Source organism: Barbus barbus (genome assembly GCF_936440315.1).
Source record: "Barbus barbus genome assembly, chromosome: 13".
NCBI lineage: Eukaryota > Metazoa > Chordata > Actinopteri > Cypriniformes > Cyprinidae > Barbus > Barbus barbus.
Window position 1 is genome coordinate 30,976,477 of NC_136741.1, and position 23,789 is coordinate 31,000,265.

The 23,789-nt window shown below is 36.7% G+C and overlaps 1 protein-coding gene across 1 annotated transcript in view; it reads left to right on the forward strand.

Annotated features, from left to right (window-relative positions):
• LOC306879301 (N-terminal EF-hand calcium-binding protein 1-like) overlaps nt 1-23,789 on the forward strand; it is a gene marked incomplete at its 5' end in the record, with an annotated part of 39,745 nt that overhangs the window by 674 nt on the left and 15,282 nt on the right. Inside the window, 3 exons of the mRNA XM_079432129.1 lie at nt 5,073-5,097; nt 20,122-20,230; nt 23,578-23,603. Of these exons, the coding sequence (XP_079288255.1) occupies nt 5,073-5,097; nt 20,122-20,230; nt 23,578-23,603 (160 nt within the window). The remainder of the gene's footprint in view (nt 1-5,072; nt 5,098-20,121; nt 20,231-23,577; nt 23,604-23,789) is intronic.

The window sequence follows — 23,789 nt, forward strand, 5'->3', positions numbered from 1 at the left end:
CTTCTTTTCTACAATGCAATGCAATATATTCTCTAAAAATGGATAGATTTTTTTTTTGTATGTGTTTGCATGTTTGTTTTTTGTTTAGAATGGCCAATCATTATCATATAGAGCTTTTAGAAGTCAAATTATATACAAAAAATAATCAAGGATATCATCAATATTGCAGTGCATTGATACTTATATAATCTTCCTGTATTTCATCTGTCTTGCATGTTTATTGCATGTGTTGTGGATGTGTTTAATGTAAAATAATTGTACAAGCAGTACCTGCTTCAGCACCTTGAAGGCTGTGTGCAGTCGTGTTAGTGACAGATAAAAAGTTGCAGATGCTCTCTCAGCAGGGTTAAGTAAGCTGTCATAGAGGGGGTCTGACAACAGAGAGGATGTGTGTGTGTGTGTGTGCGCGCGTGCTTGTCCTTAAAGTCAACCTGAAATCAAAATTGACCTTATTTAGCACATGTTCCTGGTCTTATGTTGCATGATTCATTAGTGCAATCTTTAATTAAAAAGCATTAACTTGCTCTGTCTCTGTCTCTCCTTTTTGGCTGCAGGCATTTGGTTAATGTTAAAAAGTAGTCAAATACTCTTAAGTCATTGTTGTTGTACATGTTTTCTAAAATGTTAACTGAAATAATATAGGTTATGGCAATAATATCAAATAATGATTGATTTGGAAAAGAAGCAGCACCACTGGGATAAGTGGAGAAGCTCTGGAGAGTGAAATTGATCTTCCATTGCAATCCATTCAGATCTGGCATTGTGATATGAACCGCTTGCTTTTCTTGATCTAATCAATTCCAGATGGATAAAATCAAGTTCCATTTTTATTCTTGAATATCGTCATATCCTCCTTTCACATCGCATTATGGGTTGCAGAGATTTTATGTTAACAGTTCACGCAGCTCCAGCTTTTGTTGTCTGTAAATTAAGAGCTCGACGTGTGCATTTGGGAGATACAAAAAGTCAAAGCATTGTGTTTTATCTTAAGCTTTCATCCTTTAGCGTGCGCTTGGGGAAGAAAAGTTGCGTGTCTTTGATCAAAGCAAATACAGAAAAGTTTTCTGACAGTTCTGATGTGCGTCATGATTAATGTCGCTGTGCTGCTTGGATGAATTCAATCTGTTCAAGCGCAGGCTGATCTCAGTGTGTGATTCTGTCATATATTCTCGTAGCTTCATTAAAGAGACCATTGCTAATGTTGTTGTCTTTTGCCTTGCATTTCAGATCATGTTGAAGCATATCTTATTTATGAATTTTTCTTCAGGATGTAGAATTATGCATGAAATTAAATATTGCAGGAACTACTCCTGAGCCTTCTCATTTCATCACCAAACTAAAGTTTTGCATTTTATGAAGAGGTAATTGTAAGTGCAAAAACTCACAGCTGGATTCTAGAGTGTTTTATTGTGTTGCTAGGATGTTCTAGGTGGTTGCTAGGATGTTGCATACTGTCTGGCGTGAAAATAGCAGCATGTGAAATGTAATGTATTACATATATTGTCCAATATCAAGAGTGATATTACCATATGTTATTTATTAGGCTTTATATAATTTTCACATACACGAGTTCCCTGGGTGGATGAAAATATAAGTTTATTCATTTATTTATAAACTTCCCATGATAAAATTAGTAAATGTACATATGTTAATATTACATATACTGTATATATAGTGTTTTTTTATGGTCATATGGTTATATGTTTTATATATGTATGTCAACAATATATATATGCAACTATTAAAATGCAAAACATCTTTAGGTTATATATATATATTTTATATATTTGCGTAAATTTTATATTATATAATATGAACATGTATGGACAGGATGGATATAGATTACATATATGTCCAAAACTATGTTACAAACACATAAACATATGTATGGACTAGACCTGTTAATATATGAAATTGCACTAATTTATTTATTTTTACTTCATATATGACAATATATTTAATGTATGTATGTCTATCAGATTGAGATTATTAGCAGAAAAATATTTCCCCTAGAGATGCATGACCCATATTGAAAGAAACGAGGTGCATGACCTGCTAATTAAAATATTAAATTACATTAAAAGTTGCTTTTGTCAATAAAATAGGCCGTGTGTCTCAAGTGTTAAAATATCGCTTCTCGCAACACGCGGACAGAGGCTGTGTTTGTGGGAGGTATTTATTCGCTCCCCGAGGCGATAATTGCTAATCATCTTTCCCGGGTCCGTATCCTGGAAATTTCTAAAGCCGACTGACATGAGAAGAGCGAACAGCTACTTATAATTCCCTCGGCCCGTGTTTGAAGCTCTTGTGCGCTGATACTGAACCGTGGGCTCTGAAGGAGAAAGATTTGGATTAACTAAGATGCTGTCAGGCCTATTTATAAACTGTGACTCAACTGATATTGTGCGAATCGTTTGTTCCCTTTCTAGTGAACGGAGTCAGTAGGACCCGTGTCTCCCCACTGGCTCAACACCTGCCAGAGAGCCATTGGAAACGATCTCTCGGCAGGAAGCTCAGATGACCTTTAAAGGACATTGTTAATGATGCATTATCCTACACTTATCTTTTGGCAATGCTCTATTCCACATCTGGCTTTTACAAACCTTATTGTGTCATATAAAGCTGAAGAATCAACACAAATGCGACCTGCTCTTGATAAGCGAAGTAGGCCTATATTTCACCTTTTAATCTCCATCCCGGTGTCGATTTGCTTAGATTAATCTGCTCTAAAGGGATTAGTCAGCGCTGGTTTGATTGTGTGTGGCTCTCAGCCAAATGCACACAGTGTGTGAATCCAACTATTGGTTTTAGTTAATATTATTTGTCTGAATGACATTTTAATTCTGCAAGCCAGTTGCTGTGTTTTAAAGTTGTTTGTATTTTATTGAATTTTGTGAAACTGCATTTTTATGTAAATGTTAAAGGAATAGTTCATCCAGAAAAGAACATTCAGTCATATTTGGTCTCTCCAATGCCATTTTTAAAGAAATCAATACTCACAAAAAAAATTACAGTTTGCTGAAAATGTACTCTCAGGCCACCCAATTTAGCATTGCATCACTTCCTAACCAATGGATGCTCTGCAGTGAATGGGTGCCGTCAGAATGAGAGTCCAAACAGCTGATAAAAACATCACAATAATCTGAGTAAATTTGTGGATTATTGTGATGCTTGCAATAACAGTTAATTGTGACCAATTTAAGAGCAAAAAAATAATAATAATTTTGTCTGTACATGAATTTGAATGATATTTCAGAGCTTCAGCAGAGGGAAAGATTGTCATAACAGCCTGAGGATGAATAAATAATCACAGAATTTAAATGTTTGCATGATGATTGTTTTTGCTTTGTTTTGCTGTAAAATTGAAACACTTGCAGCTGCGTTTTATAAGATATAATAAACCGGCCACCTGACAATGTATGTAGATCCCAGAGGATAAATTCAGCTCTATATTTAGCTGAAATTCACATAACCTATATTTATATTGGAAATATATTAGACCCTCTTACGCAGCCTCGTATGTTCACTAATTCAGTCACAGAATAAGCAGAGACCTGCAGGTAATGTGATATAATTGAAGACTAAGGCTTGTAAATAGATACTAGAACAAACCCTTGTGGCCATTAACTTGCACTGACAGTAAGTTGCCCGTCAAAAGTGAAGGCCAGGTGGTGGTAAGTACTTGAGGAGTCAAAAAAACTACTCGGTAACAGTGTGGTGACCCGTCCAGGTGTGAAAGAGCCATGTTTAGCCACTAGATGATTGTACTGTCAACACCTACATAATCCTGACAGGCAAACTGTCCAGAAACGTCCTCACCCTGAATCTCAAATGAGTCTCAGACCTTCCCAATCTGATATGTTTGTGCTATCGGCCTGAGGAACCGGTGGAAGAAGCAGGAGTGGTAAAAAAAATGCTCAAAAGACTGACAGCTAACAGGATTAGTTGTCCTTGAGGAAACAGCAACCATTTTCTCTGTTATGATGATTGTGAGGGTGTGTGTACCAGAAGAAGTTATGGTTTTCATGATCATACACACATTTTGTTCTAAAGGCTTCTGCTGAAATGCTTGAAATGAGTTTTTAGGCAAACATAATTTGTGCCTACATATGCATTTATTTATCAAACTAAACTAGCTTTCAAAAGTTTGGGGATAAAGTTTTTTCAACAATATTTTTATTCAGCAAGGATGCATTAAATTGATCCAAAGTGACAGTAAAGACATTTGTAATGTTACAAAAGATTTCTATTTCAAATAAATGCTGTTCTTTTGAACTTTCTGTTCATCTGTGAATCCTGAAAAATGAAATGTATCACAGTTTCCACAAAAATATTGGGCAGCACAAGTGTTTTCAACATTGATGATAATCAGAAATGTTTCTTGAGCAGTAAATCAGTATATTATTATGATTTCTGAAGCTCATGTGACACTGAAGACTGGAGTAATGATGCTGAAAATACAGCTGCAGATCACAGCAATCAATTAATTTTAACATATATTCACAGAAAAAAACAAACAAAAAAAAACAGTTAATATAAATTGTAATAATAATTAACAATATTGCTGTTTTTACTGAGACTTCTTTAAAAGCATTCAAAAATCATGCCGGCCCCAAACTTTTGAACAATACTGTACATTTTTCTGAATTAATTTGCGCAGATAGTGAAGGAAAAGCATCATGAAGTGAGCAGTATGCATTTTCCTCCAATATATTGTTAAAAAGCAGCTCAGCTTTCTCCATTCTCTGTTATAGTGCCACTGTAGTAATTGCACATTTGCCTCAGTAAGAAGTGTGTGGTTTGTGCATGTGGATGGATTTCGAGAGCATGGATTGTTTGTTTCTGTGGCTAACAGGCTTTATAAAGGCATACTGTCATGTTCCATCAGTGCTGAAGAGGGAGCACAGTAAAGCTCTAAAGGGGAAGTTCATTAAAGACATTCAGGACAAATTATATTCAGTATTGATCGGCACTGAGCATTTCCACCAGTCCTCTATGCTTCTGAATGCTGCTCACGTTGATAAACTGGCCATTGACTGTTTTTTTTTTTTGTCATCTCTATCTCTTCACAGATTTTCCGTCGAGCTGACAAAAACGGTGAGTGTGACCTTTTGCTATGTCACATTTAAAGTGTTTCTCTTGTTACTTTTGCACAGCAGTATAATTGCAAATCTTGTTTCAAATTCAAATCAATGAAACGAAAAGCATTTTTCTAGCTTTCTGCTTAGTCACTGTAAATAAAGCGTTTGCATACTTATTTTGCCAACAATTTCCTGATGCATTGGTTGACAGTCTCTCTGGGTGTGCATAAATTTGAATAAATGAGTTCAACATTGTCTCAGATGTTTCTCCTAAAAAGGAGACATTACACTAATGAGCCAATAAAATTAATGCAAATAGCAGCTCAGAGCATTTAAACATGGAAGAATGGGATGAGAAATGTTCATATGTGACCCTGGAGCACAAAACCAAGTAGCACAGGTATATTAAAAAACACATTGTATGGGTCAAAATGACAGATTTTTCTTTTATGCCAAAAATCATTAGGATATTAAATAAAGATCATGTTCCATTAAGATATTTTGTAAATTTCCTACCGTAAATATATCAAAACTTAATTTTTTATTAGTAATATGCTTTGCTAAATACTTCATTTGGACAACTTTAAATGCAATTTTTTCAATATTTTGATTTTGTTGCTCCCTCAGATTCCAGACTTTCAAAATTTTTCGGCCAAATATTGTCCCATCCTAACAAACCATACATCAATGGAAAGCTTATTTATTCAGCTTTCACATGATGTATACATCTCAATTTAAAAAAATTTACCCTTATGACTGGTTTTGTGGTCCATGGTCACATATTGAGATCTCAACATTTACATTCATGCATTTGGTTGAGTTTTAGAGCTTTCAAATGAAAACAGTATATCAGAAGTTTAAACCGATATAGCTTTAAAACCATGCAAATAATACACTTTCATGATGTCAAACAAACTGCAATGTCATGTGTGCATGACTGCGATAGACATAATAATGGTCAAAACCAAACAGATATTTTGTTTTGGTGGAGTATCCAAGGCATGAGCTGTAAAGGCTCCACCCTCATCTGGAGAGGGGGCGGGAGAATCAGCTCATTTGCATTTAAAGAGACATGCACAAAAACAGCATGCTTCTGTTAAAACATTTTCAGTATGATATGATAAATTATATGTGGGGTATTTTGAGCTGAAACTTCACAGACACATTCTGGGGACACCTGAGACTTATATAACAGCTTGTAAAAAGGGGCATAATAAGTCCTCTTTAAAGGGGTAGTTATGAACATACTCACCCTCATGTCATTCCAAACCTGGATGGGTTTCTTACTTATGTTGCACATAAAAGAAGACATTTTGAAAAATGCTGTTAATCAAACAATTTGATGGTCCCCATTGACTTCCACTGTATTATTTTCCCTACTGCGGACTTGTTCGGTTCTTCAAAATTCTTCAAAATATCTTCTTTTATGTTCAACATAAGGAAAAAAAAACTTATACAGGTTTGAAACGAAATAAGGGTGAATAAATTATGAAAAAAAATTGGGGAACTCTTGCTGTTGCTAGTGGAACACAAACAGAACTTCTTCAGACTTTTGATTGATTTTCAGACTTAAGCACAGTTTGAGACACTGTTGAGATCTTTATTTGTCTCTCAGTTAATCTCATTGCTGTCTAGAATACAATTGCGATGTTAATCAGGTCACATCTTTCTTTCCTGTGGGTGCTGAAGAGAATTTGCTTTGTAATTTCTGGGAATGCTAATACAGGCGGTTGCAAAAACAAAATGTTTTATTCAGAATGCATAATGTCTGTTTGATGAGTTTGAAGCCCGAGAGTAATCGGAGTCCCTCAGGCACATGTGCGGGTGGCCCGTTGCTTAATCTGAGCCGGAGCCAATGACCACGAATGTCACGAAACGCCTGTTTATTCTTCAAAGGTCTGTAATGCACGAGGAGGGCGAGGGCGACGCGCTGTCCAAACAAATCAGAACTGAGTGGCTGTCACTGGGGCAGCACAGTCCTTTCAGAGGTCATTACCATTGTTCCAGAATGCCAATTACCTTCTTGCCACTTCAATCATGCTCTCATCATGGCCAAGGACGGAGAGAAACCGAAAGAGAAGTGGAGTGGGAGAGACAGAAAGCACTGTGTTTGTGCTGTGAAAAAGTCATAATTAGTGGGCTTTGCTAAGGCTGCATCAATATCACTACTGCTCATAGTGAGTTAGTGTTAGTGATTTGAACAGACCTCTAGCATTAAATGTTGCCATTTCACTTGTACAAAATGTGCAGAAGAGATGGAAAAATGCCACGGATGTACACTGAAGGAGGGAGCTGACACCAGAATATCAGAGAGATGAGAATGAACCACCTAGCAACCAATCAGAACACCTTAGCGACCACCTAGATGACCCTAGCAACCACTTAGGACAACATAGCAACTAGAACATCATTGGAACCACCTATAATACTAGAGCAACCACCCACAACACCCTAGAAACCGCCTAGGGCATCCTAGCAACACCCTGGCAACACCCTACAACACCCTAGAAACCACCCAGTTCATTCGAGCAACACCCTAGAAGCCACCTATATGACATCCTAGCAACCACCTACAATACCCTAAAAAGCACCCAGGTCATCCTAGCAACACCCCAGAAACCACCTATGACATACTAGCAACACCCTAGAAACCACCTATGACACCATAACAAACATTAAGGACACCATAGCAACCACGCACTACACCCTAGAAACCACCTATGACATCAACCATCTAGGACATCACAGCAGGACACCATAGCAACCACTCACAGTACCCTAGAAACCTCCTATGACACCATAGCAACTATTCACAACACCCTAGCAACCACCTACACATCCGAACAACAATCTAAATATTCGAGTTTCATTCGATCAGCCAATGACGGATCAGAAAGCATCGATGCAGTGAGCTGCTTGTCAAACTAGAGCGCGGTTGCTAAGTAGAGCACTGAGTTAAAATAAAAATGAGTTGGGAAATAAAAACAGAGTTTGGCTGCTAGTCTCCTCTTGAGAATAAACTGAGCTTTTAGTTGAGCTTCAGCTCTCCTGTGAGGATTTCCAGCTCAGCGACTTGAAGGGAGATTATTTAAAGATTAGATGCTGATTAGGTCCTGCTCACACTAACCTAGTTAATAAACTCTCTCCCACAGGCCTGTGATACCGAGATGATGATGAGTGGATTCGTGCCGGTCCGTTCTAAAGCCAATTTTTCTGGGTTGTTGTTGTTAAAACTTTGAAATTTCACTTTGATAACGCTGATTAGGGCTGCGTAATTAACTTTATAGAGTATTAATTAAATATGTTCTTAAATTTGTATGTAAATGTGAAATACCACCTATAAGCATTTGTTTTGTTTTCTGTCCTAACAAGATAAGCTGTTCACAACCCGTTTTATTTCCATAATCACATTAAATGCAAAAAAAAAAAAAAAAGAAAGTTGTTATTTTAGAACTATGTAGGTATTTATTAATATTTAATGTTTTTAGTTTTCTATCACATTAATTGCAAAAAAAAAAAACAAGTGTATTTTAAAATTATAAAATATTATGGTGTTTATTATAATTTTTTTATTTTTAGTTTTTAGATCACATTAAATGCAAATGACTTATTTTAGTATTATAAAAACGTTATTTAAGAATTGTTTATATAGTATTGTGGTATTTATTTATATTTTTATATTTTCAATTTTATATCAAATTAAATGCAAAAAAAGTGTTATTTTACTATTATAAAATGTGTAATTTTAGAATTATTTATATATGTTATTAATATTTTTACCTTTTTAATTTTTAGTTTAATAAAGATGTCTTAAGTTTTTTAATTGTTTGAATATATGCTAAAAATATGTACTGTGTAAGAAAGAAAACTAATGTATGGGCCTGTTAAGGGTTAGTTGGGTTATTTAAAAATTAAAGCATCCATTAGTGGCAGATTTAGACCATTGCTTGTTGATTTCAATGCTGTAATGACACAATACTTGGCTAGTTAACAGCCAGTCAAATAGTTTCCGGTGTTTTTAGAGTCACTATAAGTCAGTTAGTGGTAGTTTAACTTCATGAGTTAACATTAATTTGCAGCCCAAAAACTGCTCAACTGATGGTGTGAGTTTGGGGGCGGAGCTATTTATTTGATTGACCAATAGGAGACATGGAGGAGGGTCGAAGGGGCAGTTCGGTTTGTGAAACCTGTTTGAAAACAGACATTATTTAGCAGTTTTGTTTGCTCAAGATTTGCATTTACACGCTGCAGCTTTTAGTGCTTCAAAATTCTGGTTGGTACTCCTATTATCTGTGCCACCCCACAGTCGTCCGTGTTATGCAACAAAAGCGTATTGCCTGAAAGAAGGTCAGTTTCAGCATCTGCCGGAGCCCATCACTGCCGGCCAATCAAGGGACAAACGGCATGTCAAGCGTGTCTGACGGCCCCTTTGGCGGGGCCCGAAATACTGGAGCTGTCAGCACAGACACACACAGAGGGAATGAGAACGTAACGAAAAAGGCCTAAGAGAGACAAAACAGGCTGTGAACGCCCACTGCGACTGTCTCTTCACATACAGCCACCGCAGTTCCCTTCTGCTCTTCTGCATCGTCCTTCCCCAAATCAGGCGCTTTGCAAATGTTCTAGCTTTCTGTCTGTATATTCATCATTTCTCCATCCGTTCTCATCGTCTTCCTGCTGTCTCCCCCTCAATCCCTTCTTTATTCCTCCCTCTCCCAGTGTGTGTTTCTCTTAGCGCTCAGACAAACAGACAGATTGGGTCGTGCTTCAGAGTGTTTGTCTGCTCGCATTGCATCTGTTGACTCAATCTGACGGCGCTGCTGGTCGAGTTAGCGCTGGAGCAAACCTCTCAGAACTGGAGAGGAAAGATGAGTGTGTTCATGAGTGTTTCAGACGAGGCTGAAAGTTGGGGTGTGTGAAACTGACAAAAAAATTATATTTGAGTTTTTTTTTTTTGATAATGATAATTAAACAGTATTTTGCTGAGTGTGTTTTTGTAGTTGGCGGCAAGTCTTGTTGCTGTCTATGGAGGGTCAGAGAGCTTACAGATTTCATCAAAATTATCTTAATTTGTGTTCTGAAGATGAAACGAGGTCGTATGGGTTTGGAATGACATGACGGTGAGCAATTAATTACAGAATTTTCATTTTTGGGTGAACTAACCCTTTAATGGGTGATACATTGAATCATTCATTCAAATGATTCATTCAAAATGACAGATTCAAATAGAAACGAAGCAAGTGACTGTCATAATGAATAGATCTTTGAATCACTGACTCAAATGATTCATTCAAAACACCTGATTTATTTAGAAATGATGCTTGTGACTGTCTTTATGAAATGAATCGTACAGCTGATTAATTTAGAAGCAAAGCAAGTGACATTATGAATGGATCATTGAATCACTGACTCAAATGATTCATTTAAAATGGCTGATTCATTTAGAAATATTTATTTACAAATTACAAATATAACATATTTGTTAATGTCAGCTCGTACGTTGTTAAAACAACAATTATGATATTATCAAAAACGATAAATATAACAGATGAATGTCAGGAAAGAAGAGAAATGAGATGATTATATTAAAAATAAGTGAATAATTATTAATTAAATAATAAGTAAATAATTGTGGTGTTTTTAGGTCAAGTGTCATGAATGATTCCTAAAACATTCAGACTGATGAGACTAAGGACTGGTAAGACACCATACAGAAAACCCTAGCAATTCCTTACATATTGAGTAATATTAGTTTTTATTTTATTTTTGTATTATCGATTATTTTTCAAGGTATTGTCTTTGTTCTCTTAGCATGAGTTGAATTATCTGTAAAAATGGCCTTATTTCAGATCTGTTCTGAGTAGTAAAGTTTATCTGACAGCCATGAGATGAAAAATTACATGTAAAAAAATGCAATTTTCTCCAGCGAGAGCCACCGAATGAGAAAGAGCTTAAAGAAGCAGATGACTGGAGGTTTTGTGCTGAAATAAAGCATCGCCTTGGCAGCTCGCACAAAAGCCAGAAACTGTCCTGAGAAATCAAAATCTAACTTTGTCTCTCTCGCATTTCATATGAAAGAATTTCCCTTGAACCAGGTCTTGAAAAAAAAGCAGTTTCTGTGTACAAAGGAAGATAGTGGTTCTTTTAAAATGTGCTTTTAACTATTGAAATTCAGTCCTTTTTGCCTCGTGTGGAAATAAAACCACTACTTTAGGCATAAAATATTAATTTGCAGTATCATCACTGGTTGTTGTTTGCAGTCTCGTTACTGCAGGGTAATTGTGTAACAATACATGAATAATTATGCATCCAAACTGCTCATAAGCTATTGAAATTTCATCATCTTATGGACTATGTTTAATACATTTAATGCGTGCATAATACATGCATTTAGCTTTAAGTCTGACCACCTGCTGCATATTTATTTGAAGACACTCTTGATGATTTACTGACGCTTTCAGCTTGTATTCATGCAGAGATGAAGAATAAATTATAATTTTCTCAGTTTTATTCTGTCAGACCTTCAATGCACAGTATGAATTTCTCAGACAGTCTCCTTCACACTGACATTCAGCCGTTTCTCCCATTGTGACAGCTGTGAGATGTAATATATGTTTTAGCCTCAAAGAAACTCTTGGCAATTATTTTGGATCCTTACAGCGAGGGACAGACGTAGGCAAGAGAAAAGTCTGCTATTGACCTGCAGGGCAGGTCCTGGATGGACTGCTGGGTCGGTCCCCGGTGAACACCTGGTGACTTGACAGAATCGCTCATGGAGATTTTTACACTTTTTAAGGTAAATTCAGCTCCAAGCCATTGGAGAGCAAATTTACCAGTGTGAAAAATATTCAACTCTGGTGCAGAACTAAAATACCTGGTAATTTTGTCGCACCACGAAATGAAAACTAAACTGTACGTTAAAGCAATAAGCCAAGAGACAATTTAGTGGTGGTTTTGAGGTTTGCAGATGCATAGCATCTTTGTGTGTTGATGTAGAATTAGATTGATGTGATTTGTTTTTTAGATTTTGTCAATTAACATCTGGAGAAGACAAAAGCTATGTGTTTGTAAGAAACAAATCCATCATTAAGACGTTTTTAACTTCAAACCGTTGCTTTCATAATTATCCATAATAATAATCAATAATAACACTTCCTCCAGTGAAAAAGATAGACTGGAGTAGTGTGGATTATTGTGATGTTTTTATCAGATGTTTGGACTCTCATTCTGACGGCACCCATTCACTGCAGAGCATCCATTGCTGAGACACTGATGCAGTGACACATTTCTCTTAATCTGTTTGCATGAAGGAACCTGAGCAAATTTCAGCATTTTCAGCAAATTTAAATTTTTTGGGATGGACTATTAAGGCGCTAAGGGAATGAGGGACGAGTTTTGTGTGGGTACGGCGTGACAGCGCGAGTTTTGTGCATGTATTCATTTCTTTAGTGAATTTAGTTTTAAAACAACCCAAAGGTGCATGCAAATAAACGGTGCTGTCAATGTTTTTAAATACCTAAAACCCATAAATGTTTGAAAATGTGTGTGTGAGGGAAAACAAATTAGGCTTTAACAGAATAAATCCCTGAAGTAACTGTAGCAGATGACGTTCTATCACGCTGCTCCACCATCGCTAAAGGAAATGTGTTTGAAGCACAGCATGGGATGGGTGGGAAAGGCTTAGGAAGATGCATTAGATTCTGCTGATCCCCAGACAACAACACAGAATAGCACATTAGTTTGAGACTAAATAAGGCAGAGCAGCTAAAGATAAAAAATCTCCTGAGAGCCGAACTCTCCCCTCCAGTGTCTCCATTAACCACAAGAGCTGCTATCCAGCGGTCTGCGGCAGATTGGAGCTCTTACTGGACTTCAGATATCTCTCTGAATTAAACTTTGACCTAGAAATGTCACGCGATGTTAGGTAAGAAAACAAAGCAAATGTTCACAATCCAAAGATGACCGAACTCCAGCTTGATGCTCAGTTCTGATTTTCATGCTTAAGTCCGATTGGGCATGTTTTAAATATGGTCCAAATCAGTCTAAAAAAACACACTTAATCCTGACATGTTCATCATAACATCATACAAATATTTTATTTTATAAAATTTCATATTTATCATATACAGTATATATTTTTTGTGCATATTGCATATTTTTTAAATTATTTTTTATAAAAAAAATTTTACATGGATGTATTAGTATTAACAATTTAACTTATATTGTCCAATGCATTTGTTACAACATTTGAGATGTAATTTATACATAAATGTATATTTTAAAATATAATTTGTTTATTTTTGTGTATTTTTGAATATACACAGCTCTCCAAAAGTTTGAGGTCAGTAAGATTTTTTTTTAATGTTCCTAAAAGAACGTATGTTAGCCAAGGCTGCATATTTCTCACCAAAAATACATTAGAATAGTAATATTGTGAAATATTATTGCCATTTAAAATAACAGTTTTCTATGTGAATATATATTAAAATCTAATGTATTTCACATGATCCATCAGCAATAATTCTAGCATGCTGATTTGTTGATCAATAGATATTTTTGCGATTTATTTTTATTTAATTATTGCTTTTAGTATTCTTTGGTGTGTAGAAAGTTAGAAAGCATTTATTTTGAATAGAAATATTTTGTAACATTATAAATGTGATTGTAACTTTGTAGTGCATCCTTGCTGAAAAAAACTTTTAATTTCTTTAAAAAAAAATCATACAAACACCAAACTTTTGAATGCTATCATGTAGTATCATATATTAAATATCACTTTTTAGAATCAGAATCAGAATGAGCTTTATTGGTCAAGTATGTTTACACATACAAGGAATTTGTTGTAGTGACAGAAGCTCCACAGTGCAGCAGAAAGACAGCAACAGGACAGGACACAGATAATAAAAGAATAATATACAAATATCCAAATGGGCAATGTACAAAGCAGCAAAAACACAATATATAATATAGACAACTATGTATGTACAGGTCAAGTATGTGCAAATTAGAAATTAGAAAATAAAGATAAAATAAGTGAGTGTGGTGAATGGATAATGTATTATAGTTGTGTGTTCCACATTTATTGTTGAGTGTTCATGAAATGGATTGCCTGAGGGAAGAAACTGTTCCTGTGTCTGGTCGTTCTGGTGCTCAGAGCTCTGTAGCGTCGACCAGACGGTAACAGTTCAAAGAGGGAATGTGCTGGATGTGAGGGGTCCAGAGTGATTTTACCAGCCCTTTGGCTCACTCTGGATAAGTACAGTTCTTGAAGACTGGGGAGGGTTGTACCAATGATTCGCTCAGCAGTCCGGACTACTCTCCGTAGTCTTCTGAGGTCAGATTTGGTAGCTGAGCTGAACCAGACAGTTATAGAAGTGCAAAGGATGGATTCAATGATGGCGGAATAGAACTGTTTCAGCAGCTCCTGTGGCAGGTTGAACTTCCTCAGCTGGCGAAGAAAGTACAACCTCTGCTGGGCCTTCCTGACAATGGAGTCTATGTGAATGTCCCACTTCAGATCCTGAGAGATGGTGGTGCTCAGGAATCTGAATGACTCCACTGCAGTCACAGTGCTGTTCATGATGGTGAGTGGGGGGAGAGCAGGGGGGTTTCTCCTGAAGTCCATGATCATCTCCACTGTTTTGAGCGTGTTAAGCTCCAGGTTGTTAAGACTGCACCATACAGCCAGCTCCTTAACCTCCTGTCTGTAAGCAGACTCATCACCGTCCTGGATGAGGCCAATCAGTGTGGTGTCGTCTGCAAACTTCAGGAGCTAGACAGAGGGGTCTTTAGAAGTGCAGTCGTTGGTGTAGAGGGAGAAGAGCAGTGGGGAGAGTACGCAGCCCTGAGGAGCTCCAGTGCTGATGGTTCGAGTGCTGGATGTGAATTTACCAAGCTTTACTAACTGCTGTCTGTCTGTCAGGAAGCTGGTGATCCACTGACAGACAGAGGTGGGGACGTTAGAGCCACAGGTCTGTAGTCATTAAGTCCAGTAATTTTGGGTTTCTTTGGGACGGGGATAATGATGGAGCGTTTGAAGCATGAGGGGACTTCACACAGCTCCAGTGATCTGTTGAAGATCTGTGTGAAGATGGGGGTCAGCTGGTCAGCACAGGATTTCAGACAGGCTGGTGACACACCGTCTGGGCCTGGTGCTTTCCTTCTTTTGTTCTCTTTGAATACCTGGTGCACATCATCGTCTCTTATCTGCAGTTCAGGTGTGGGGGAGAGGGGGGTTGCAGGAGGTGTTAATGGTTGTGTGGAGAGGTGTTCAGGGCGGGTGTGGGGTGATTTTTCAAAATGACAATAAAACTTGTTCAAGTCGTCTGCCAGGTGTTGATTCTCCAGAGTGCTGGGGCATGGTGTCTTGTAACTGGTGATATCCTACATGCCTTGCCACACTGAAGCAGGATCACTGGAAGATAATTTTTTCTTTAGCTTGTCAGAATAATTCATCTTTGTCACTCTGATCTCCTTTTGCACTGTGTATTTGGCCTGTTTATACAAGAATTTATTCCCCTTTCTGTAAGCATCTTCTTTGGCCTGACGGAGCTGTCTGAGTTTTGCTGTGAACCATGGTTTGTCATTGTTGTAGGTTAAATGAGTCCTGTTAGGAATGCACATATCTTCACAGAAACTGATATAAGATGTTACAGTCTCTGTAAGCTCGTCCAGATCGATGGCAGCGGCTTCAGTCCAATCAGTGAGAGAGAAACAGGCTTGTAGATCCCGCTCTGTTTCATTAGTCCATCTTTTAACAGTTCTTAATACAGGCTTTGCAGATTTAAGCTTCTGCCTGTAGGTCGGAATAAGATGAACCAAACAGTGATCAGAGAGTCCTAAAGCTGCTCATGGAACAGAGTGATATGCGTCCTTTATTGTTGTGTAACAGTGATCCAGTATATTACTGTCTCTGGTGGGACATGTGATGTGCTGTCTGTATTTTGGCAGTTCGGGGAGAGATTTGCTTTATTAAAGTCCCCGAGAATGATTAAAACAGAGTCCGGGTGTTGTTACTCACTCTCTGTGATTAGATCAGCACGTTTCTGTAAAGCTGTGCTCACGTGCGCTTGCGGTGGAATGTAGACACTCACGAGAATGAACGAGCAGAACTCCCGCGGCGAACTACGCTGTCTGGTATGTCGCCATTTAGCCAGGTTTCCGTGAAACACAGAGCAGAGTTAGAAAAATTCTTATTTGTCCGGGAGAGCAGAAGGAGTTCATCTGTTTTGTTGTGTAGAGAGCGGAGATTCGCCAGATGGATGCTAGGCAACGCCGTTAGAAATCTGTGCTGTCTGAGCTTCACGAGCGCACCGGCTCTCTTCCCCCACCGTCTGCGCCTCCTGTAGCGTTTGACCAGAGCTACTGCTCCTCCAACTACAATGTCCAGCAAAACGTTAGAAAAATCTAAATCCAGTAAAAGATTTTGTGGTGTGTTCTGCCGAATGTTCAGCAGGTCATCCCTGTTAAAACTGATCGTATTTGAAAAACAAAAAACAGGAAAAACAAATAAAAACAGTACAAACACTGGAGATCAACGCACAATAGCTGCCATCAGCGGCGCCATCCACACAGAACATCTGTATAATATTTCATACGGTGCAAATAGATACAGTATATATTTCATTTATTTAAATGAAAGTAAGCCAGATTGGTATATTGTAAATGGTATTTGTATTGATTTTGCTATTCACAGTTATGTAAAACAGATTTGGCCCACATTTACCTGTGTTGTGAAGGAAGCCGTTATGTCTGATATTTGTGCATAATCCAATTCAACGACCCATTAAATATCTAGTACCCAAATGTGCTTCAGAGACTTACAGAAGTTTCTTTGTGTTCTGAAAGTGCTGATGTTTCTTCCAGCATAATTAGATTTCTGCTCAAAACATTTTTGAAGTGCTTCTTTGGCTGGTTGGTGTGTATTTTATTTGCCCACAGACAGAATGAAGAAGGTGGCACTATTTGGCTCTGAAGCGGAGAGTCTGATCAGTGATACCGTCTGTTATGAAGAGACTGAACCCAGATGGCTGTCAAATTTGCTCTTGAATTAATTGGAGACGTTGAACAGTGTTCTAATGCGCTGAATATGTCCACTGTCTCTGTGAGCCTCATGTGTAACATGAGTATCCATTTGGCCACAAAGATGTAGTTTTTAACTTAAAAAACATTCTTTGTGCGGATTTGTGAATCAGATGGTTATTTGATGTCTCGCTGAGAGTTATATCAAGTGACCTGTTTCAGTGTGGTTCTTAGGGTGGTTTCTTATCATCCACCAGGTGAGAATCGCGAGTCTGATCTCTTACAATTTACCTTTTCGACAGAATCAGTCTGATTATTGTTCTTTTGCTTCATACATAGTTGATGTCTAGATCAAAATGTGTGCTTTATAAGTGATGCTTTGAGTATTTGACTTTAATTTCCATTGTATTCTTTCTCAAAGAGGAGTGAACTGATGCTCTCTTCTGATCTCTGGCCCTGGAGACAAACTGCTTCTCATTGCAATTTCTCTTTGATTTATGCCTGAAACTTTTCTCTGTTCCAATCTAAAAGTTCTCAGAGGCGCAAACTTTATATATCACTGTAGTAAATAATAATAACTTCCTCTGAATCTCACTTTAATCTTCTTTAACCCTTGAAACCCTACTGGGTCAGATTTGACATGCAATTGTAGGCCTGTAAATGATCAAAACTTTGCTGATAAACCTGTTTCTCACTCAATCTCTTCCATGCCTTCTGTCGCCTGATTGATAGAGTTTTTATAAGTCAATGGTCTTTTAGTATAATTGTACAAACATCCTTTGCTGTCAAATCTTGACTGATTTTTATCAAGTAAATGTCAGAATAACTGTAGTAATATCTCCAGATGAACACTTACTGGACTGAAGCAGCTCAGCTTTACTTGATTCTCCACCAATCATTTTTTAGAAAAAATCAGTGCGTCTCAAATCTGATCATCAGGATCTTTTGAGGAGCGTTTGTTTCCAGAAGCTTTACTTTCCCTGTTCCTCAGCGGAGGAATGATCTTCACAAGCCTCCAAAACATCTCAATCATCATTGGATTGCAATGCATTATATGTTTGGATCATTTCAATTTCATCTTACTAAGACATATTATTGAAGATACAGAGTGACCACTGATTCTTATATGCATTTTTTAATGTTTTAAAGATCTCATTGATTTACATTACACTAGATTTCATCATATAAATATCAGCATGTGCACCAAATTGCACATTCTTGCTAAATTTTTCTCCTCCATATTCTCACTATATCAGACTATATGAGCCATAAATACCTGATGCATCAAATTTGATAACAAAAACATATATACAAACTTCTCTTTTTTTCAGATTTTATCTAAAGGTTCAATAAACTCCATACAAAATGTTTTTCAGACTGTTATTTCATATGTCAGGCTTTTAAGGGTTAAGAATATTATTCAGAATATTTGTGGCCCCTTAGCAACTGCAAAGCAACATCACTGTACCATAGCATGAATTTGCACAGGTATTTCTCCAGCATTTCCTTCAGAAAACATAAAACTCTTGTGATATTATTTTCTGCACACCGTTTTCTCTTAGGCTAGTTGATATTGGCTTTTTTAGATCTTAGACAGCAGAGTTTTGCTCTCACAGTCTCTGCCCCTTATTTCAAGCCGAAGTGTCGTCAAACCTCAAATGCACAACTGGAGGGCTAAAAGAACCTCTTGAGTCTTTCAGGAGGCTGATGAATGTCAGAGAGCCGAATGCTCAGAGACATGCCCACTCAGGGAAGAAGTGATTTAGACGATCTGTCAGCCGTGAATGAGTGCTGTCACATATTACCGTGTATATTTCTCTTTGGGCGCTTGATGGATGACACCTTTTCCACTTTACCTAATAATAAGAGCAGATGCACTAACGGCAGATGGTAGTTCATGTATCAAGGTTGATCTACGACATCTGCCGTCAGTAAAAAGCATTGCCAGGTGTTCATCTGACCTAATAAAGATGCTCGCCGTGGGCTGAGGAGACAGTATTTCAGACGGGGTAAACGCTGTCTCAACCTCCAGTCATTTTACTGATTGCTTGATGTATGTTGCACACAAAGCTGGAAAGATCTAGCAAACATTGCAAGGTCCTACCAGACTACAGAAGGTGCACAAGTTTGTATCAGGCCATCAGATAATAAAATGTATTTAATATTGATCTTATTTCAACTGTTCATTGAAATCTGCATTACTTTCTTTCCACAATTAAATCATGTTTTATGTACACAGAGTTTTTTACTTAAACTGACTCCTAAACATCAAGTAAGAACAAAACAAATTGTGATTGGTTGCTTTGCATGTGTATTTCTGTGTAAATTTGTATTTTTATGTCAGAATAAACTGCGGCGCTGATAACCAAAACAACACTTTTCAGCACGCAGCATGAAATGTATTATATATTGCAACTCATTTGCAAAACTCAATGCTATTTCTCTGGTGCAATAAGGCATTACTGCTTATAGAAGATTGGCTGTAAACTGCTTATTATTTTAAGACCTCTGTCTACAGTTTTTATTGATCATCATGGCAGCAGTAATTCATCAAATAAATCATGTAGAAGAGCGTTAGAATTGCATCTATAGGGATGCAAGGACACTTTCTGCATTTTAAGATCAATTCAAATGTTTTTGTGATGCTGTAGATTCACATTAAACTCACATGATTGTTGCATACTAAAAAAGATATGAACAAGTGAAAAAGAGCTCATTTCCCAAGTTTGCAAGGTTTGTGGCATCAAATCTTTAAAAGATTCAGTTTTGTTTGAGGAAATAAACTAGATATGCACAAGCATCTGTTTATTGAAATCTGTACTTTGTTTTAAACCCACCCAAAACAAACTGATTGGCCATTTTGCATCAGCCTGTTTCTTCCTGTCTAAATGTGTGTTTTTTTGTCTGCATAAACTGATTTGATGCTCTAAACCCTTTTATGCAAAACCAAAACTTGGATGGAAACTTGGCAGCAGATGCGGCTGCTGATACTCTGCTTTCCTCTTGTGTCTTCTTGCAGATGACGGGAAGCTGTCTTTTGAGGAGTTCAAAGCGTATTTTGCAGATGGGATACTGACAACCGACGAGCTGCGTGAGCTGTTCTACTCCATCGATGGACGGCAGACAAAGTATATACAGTACTTTAAGCATCACAGACACACAGGCCCATTCACTAAAACCTTTGTTTTATTCAGTAAACACCCACACTCCAGTTTAAAAGTCATGCCATTATTTTCAGTGCAAACATGCCTGATAATTTCTCACAAAAAACATGAATATGTATTTTTCAACTTCAAAATGTAATGTTTAATATTATATATTATAAAATTATTTTAGAATATTTTATTATACTAATTATTATATTATATTTTATTATAATAATTATTATATACAATTTATTATATTACATTTACATGTATATACATATATCTTTTTTAGTTTATTTTATAATTTTTTTCATAGCAACAAATCAACAGTTTGCAATACACATTATGAGATAGCCACTATGCTATATAATATAGATTTATGCAGATTATCTACATCTTTCATTTTGGGTTAGGATATTTTTGTATCTCATTTTATAATTCGAATGCAGGACTGTGATATTTCCTTCTAAAAACGTCTTCTGTATTATATTTATTCGTGCAATTTAGGCATATTTTATATTGCAACTTATTTACAAAACTGGTGCAATAACTATCTTTATCTACATTTGTATTGGTCATGGCAGCAGTAATTCATTAAATGTGGACGAAATGATGTATACAAGAGTTATAATCGCATCTATCGATATGCACAGTGTATTTCTGGATTTTCAGATCAGATTTTGTGATGCTGTACAGTCACATTAATGTTGCATCCTCCATAAGTGCCCTGCCTGCACTAATTATGTATGCCTTTTTGCATCGTTATCTGATTTGCATAATTCCTATCAGGTGCTAAAACAGAGCTTGCAATCAGTGGGCGCAGTTCGTACTTCGTCAACTCTCCCCGTAGTTTAGACTTTGAGTTTGGGTGACCTGTATCCTTGGCAACCTTACATTTTCGTTCCCTAATTAGTCGCCTTTCAGAGAAGCGTGATTATATTTCGCCGCACGCCGTTGCTTTTTGAAGCATCTGCAGTGAAAACAAACAAGCAGCCGAACGTCGACGCGCAGGAGGATCAAAGTCTAACCCGAGGTGGCATGTATGAATCAAAGCATTGAGAATTGTGTTCCAGGAAGCCAAGGCATCGACAGAACAAAGCTGCAAATTTGACTCCACAAAGAACTGCATTGCAGAGCTGCGACACACACATACACACTAAGTTCCAAGCTCAGATTTTCCTCTGAAAGTGGAGCATATTCCTGCAATCAGTCAGAATGGTCAATGCACAATTACTGCATTCAGATGCCCGGAGTAAATTAGTCTAGTCAAGTTAGAGTCTAAAATAGGTCTGCTCCATGCAAAGCATGCATCTCAACTCTTTTTAAACAGCTCCCGTCCTCATTACCATGTTGTTGATTCGCAGACCGCTGGGAATTATCTGATGCGATAATGAGATCATTTTTTCTTTATGCCACGGATAAATGCACCTGCTGGAGTTTGTGTTAGTGGGCATGAATTAGACAAATCCATCTCAAGCGTACTTTTAGAAACTTTAAATCTAAAGATTGTGAGATTTTACCCGTCTAACCCATATGCAAAGGTAATATATGTACATATATAAAATTAGCATTTATGAAATATATTCAAATGAAGGAAAAACAAACCTAATAGAAATAGGAAAAAGTAATATATAGTATATCTAGCCTGGACTAGAACCCATCAATACATGTTGATATTACATAAGTAAATATAAAATATAGGCATGCACTTTTTTCTTTTTTTTTTTATGTAGTACAAAAATATACATAAACATACAGATTTTTGTATATATTTCATTTTAATAAAGTTGAATATATAAATAAAATATGTATAGTTGCCATGAATAGCTGTTTCAACATCATATAAAAAATCATTATATAGATATTATTAACATGTAGCTGTACAAATTTTACTATGGAGATTCTATATATGTTATAAACTTATATCTTCATCTACCCAGAGAATGTATCATATGTGAACCTTCTAATCTATGTCACCATATGTCATATATATCCTTTTTGCATGGGGAGAGTCAATATAAAGCAAAACTCACTCTTTTTACTTTATATATGCATGGACCATGTATATATATATATACTGTATATATATATATATATATATATATATGGAGTGTTGAATATAACATTACATACAATTATGATTTTTGACTAATTATATGTTTCAAATATTTTTCGATTTATGAAAATTCCTTATGTATTATTCAGTAATATAGGGGTGAATTCAGGTTAATTGGGATATTTTCTCTCCCAGTCATCTCAATGGCAATTGTCCAACACAGGAAATATATTTTCTTTGTATAAGGGTGAAGTGGCCCATTTATAGGCATGTTTAAAATAAAGATTAGTTTTTGTAGTCTGTGTATTAATAGACATCAGTTTGGACACCCTTGTCCATGCAATTCAATTACCCAATTCATTCAACTAGTCCCTTTTCTCCTTTCGCTCTTTCCATCCCTCAGTCTCAGTGAAATATTAAAAGTCCATTACTGCTATCAGGGAGCACTCAAAGCAAATCCAGCCAATTACGGAGCCTGAGTCTCTGTTTTCATAATTGTGTTTTGGCTGTGATGGCGATTTAATGTGACAACACGCACTGGGGTATTTAGATTTGTTTTCATCTGCATGAAAATATGAATGTGGAGTTCTGCATGAAAATGAACAATCCCGAAGGTGTGGGATGGTGCGATTGTTCAATGCTTTATTCTTTGGCATGTTTACTTCATAATAATAACTCACAGTGATTATCTACAGTATATCTCTGATTTTGGGGGTCATATATTTTTGTGTCTAATTTTAACAATGTTAATGAAGGACTTTACAATCCTTTTTTAATACGGAGATTTAGTATAAACTATATTAATATTTGATTTTTAATTATTTTTGATTGCAACAAATCGCAGATTTGCGATACACATGATGCTATGCAATAGCGTTTACACAACAATATAAATATTATATAGACACTTTACTGCTGTAGAAACCAGCTGTTCGCACATGATTTGTTAAATTGGTTTAAACTGCTTTAGTGTAAATCTGAGTTTTTAAAAGTCATAAGGTGTTAAGTATAGAATATTTTTATTATAGTGGTTTTACCCCATTAGCGAGATCATTATCTCGGCGAGTTACCATCTGCTGAGAAATATCACCGTGTTAACAGAACGAAGCATAATTGGACTGTTTACACTTTATAAACTCAGTTGAAGCTGTGGACGGCCCACACATCCTCCTCACCAATGACACCGCTTTCCAATCCTTGACTCTTCTCCAATTCAATTAAGGCTTTTTTTTTCTTATGACTCATTTTGTTCTCTCTCCTCTTCTCTTTCCAGTAACCTCGATACAGACAAACTATCAGGTAGGTGTGGATAATTCCTTTAAATTACCATTCTGGGAAGAAAATTTAAGAAGTGTTTCAAACTGTATTATTAAGATGGTATTTCAAAGGTGCACTACATTTTCTGGTGGATTTTTATGCATCCTTGCATGTTTTTGAGCTAATATTAGCCACAGTTTTAAAATGCATGAACTTAAAAGGGAATAA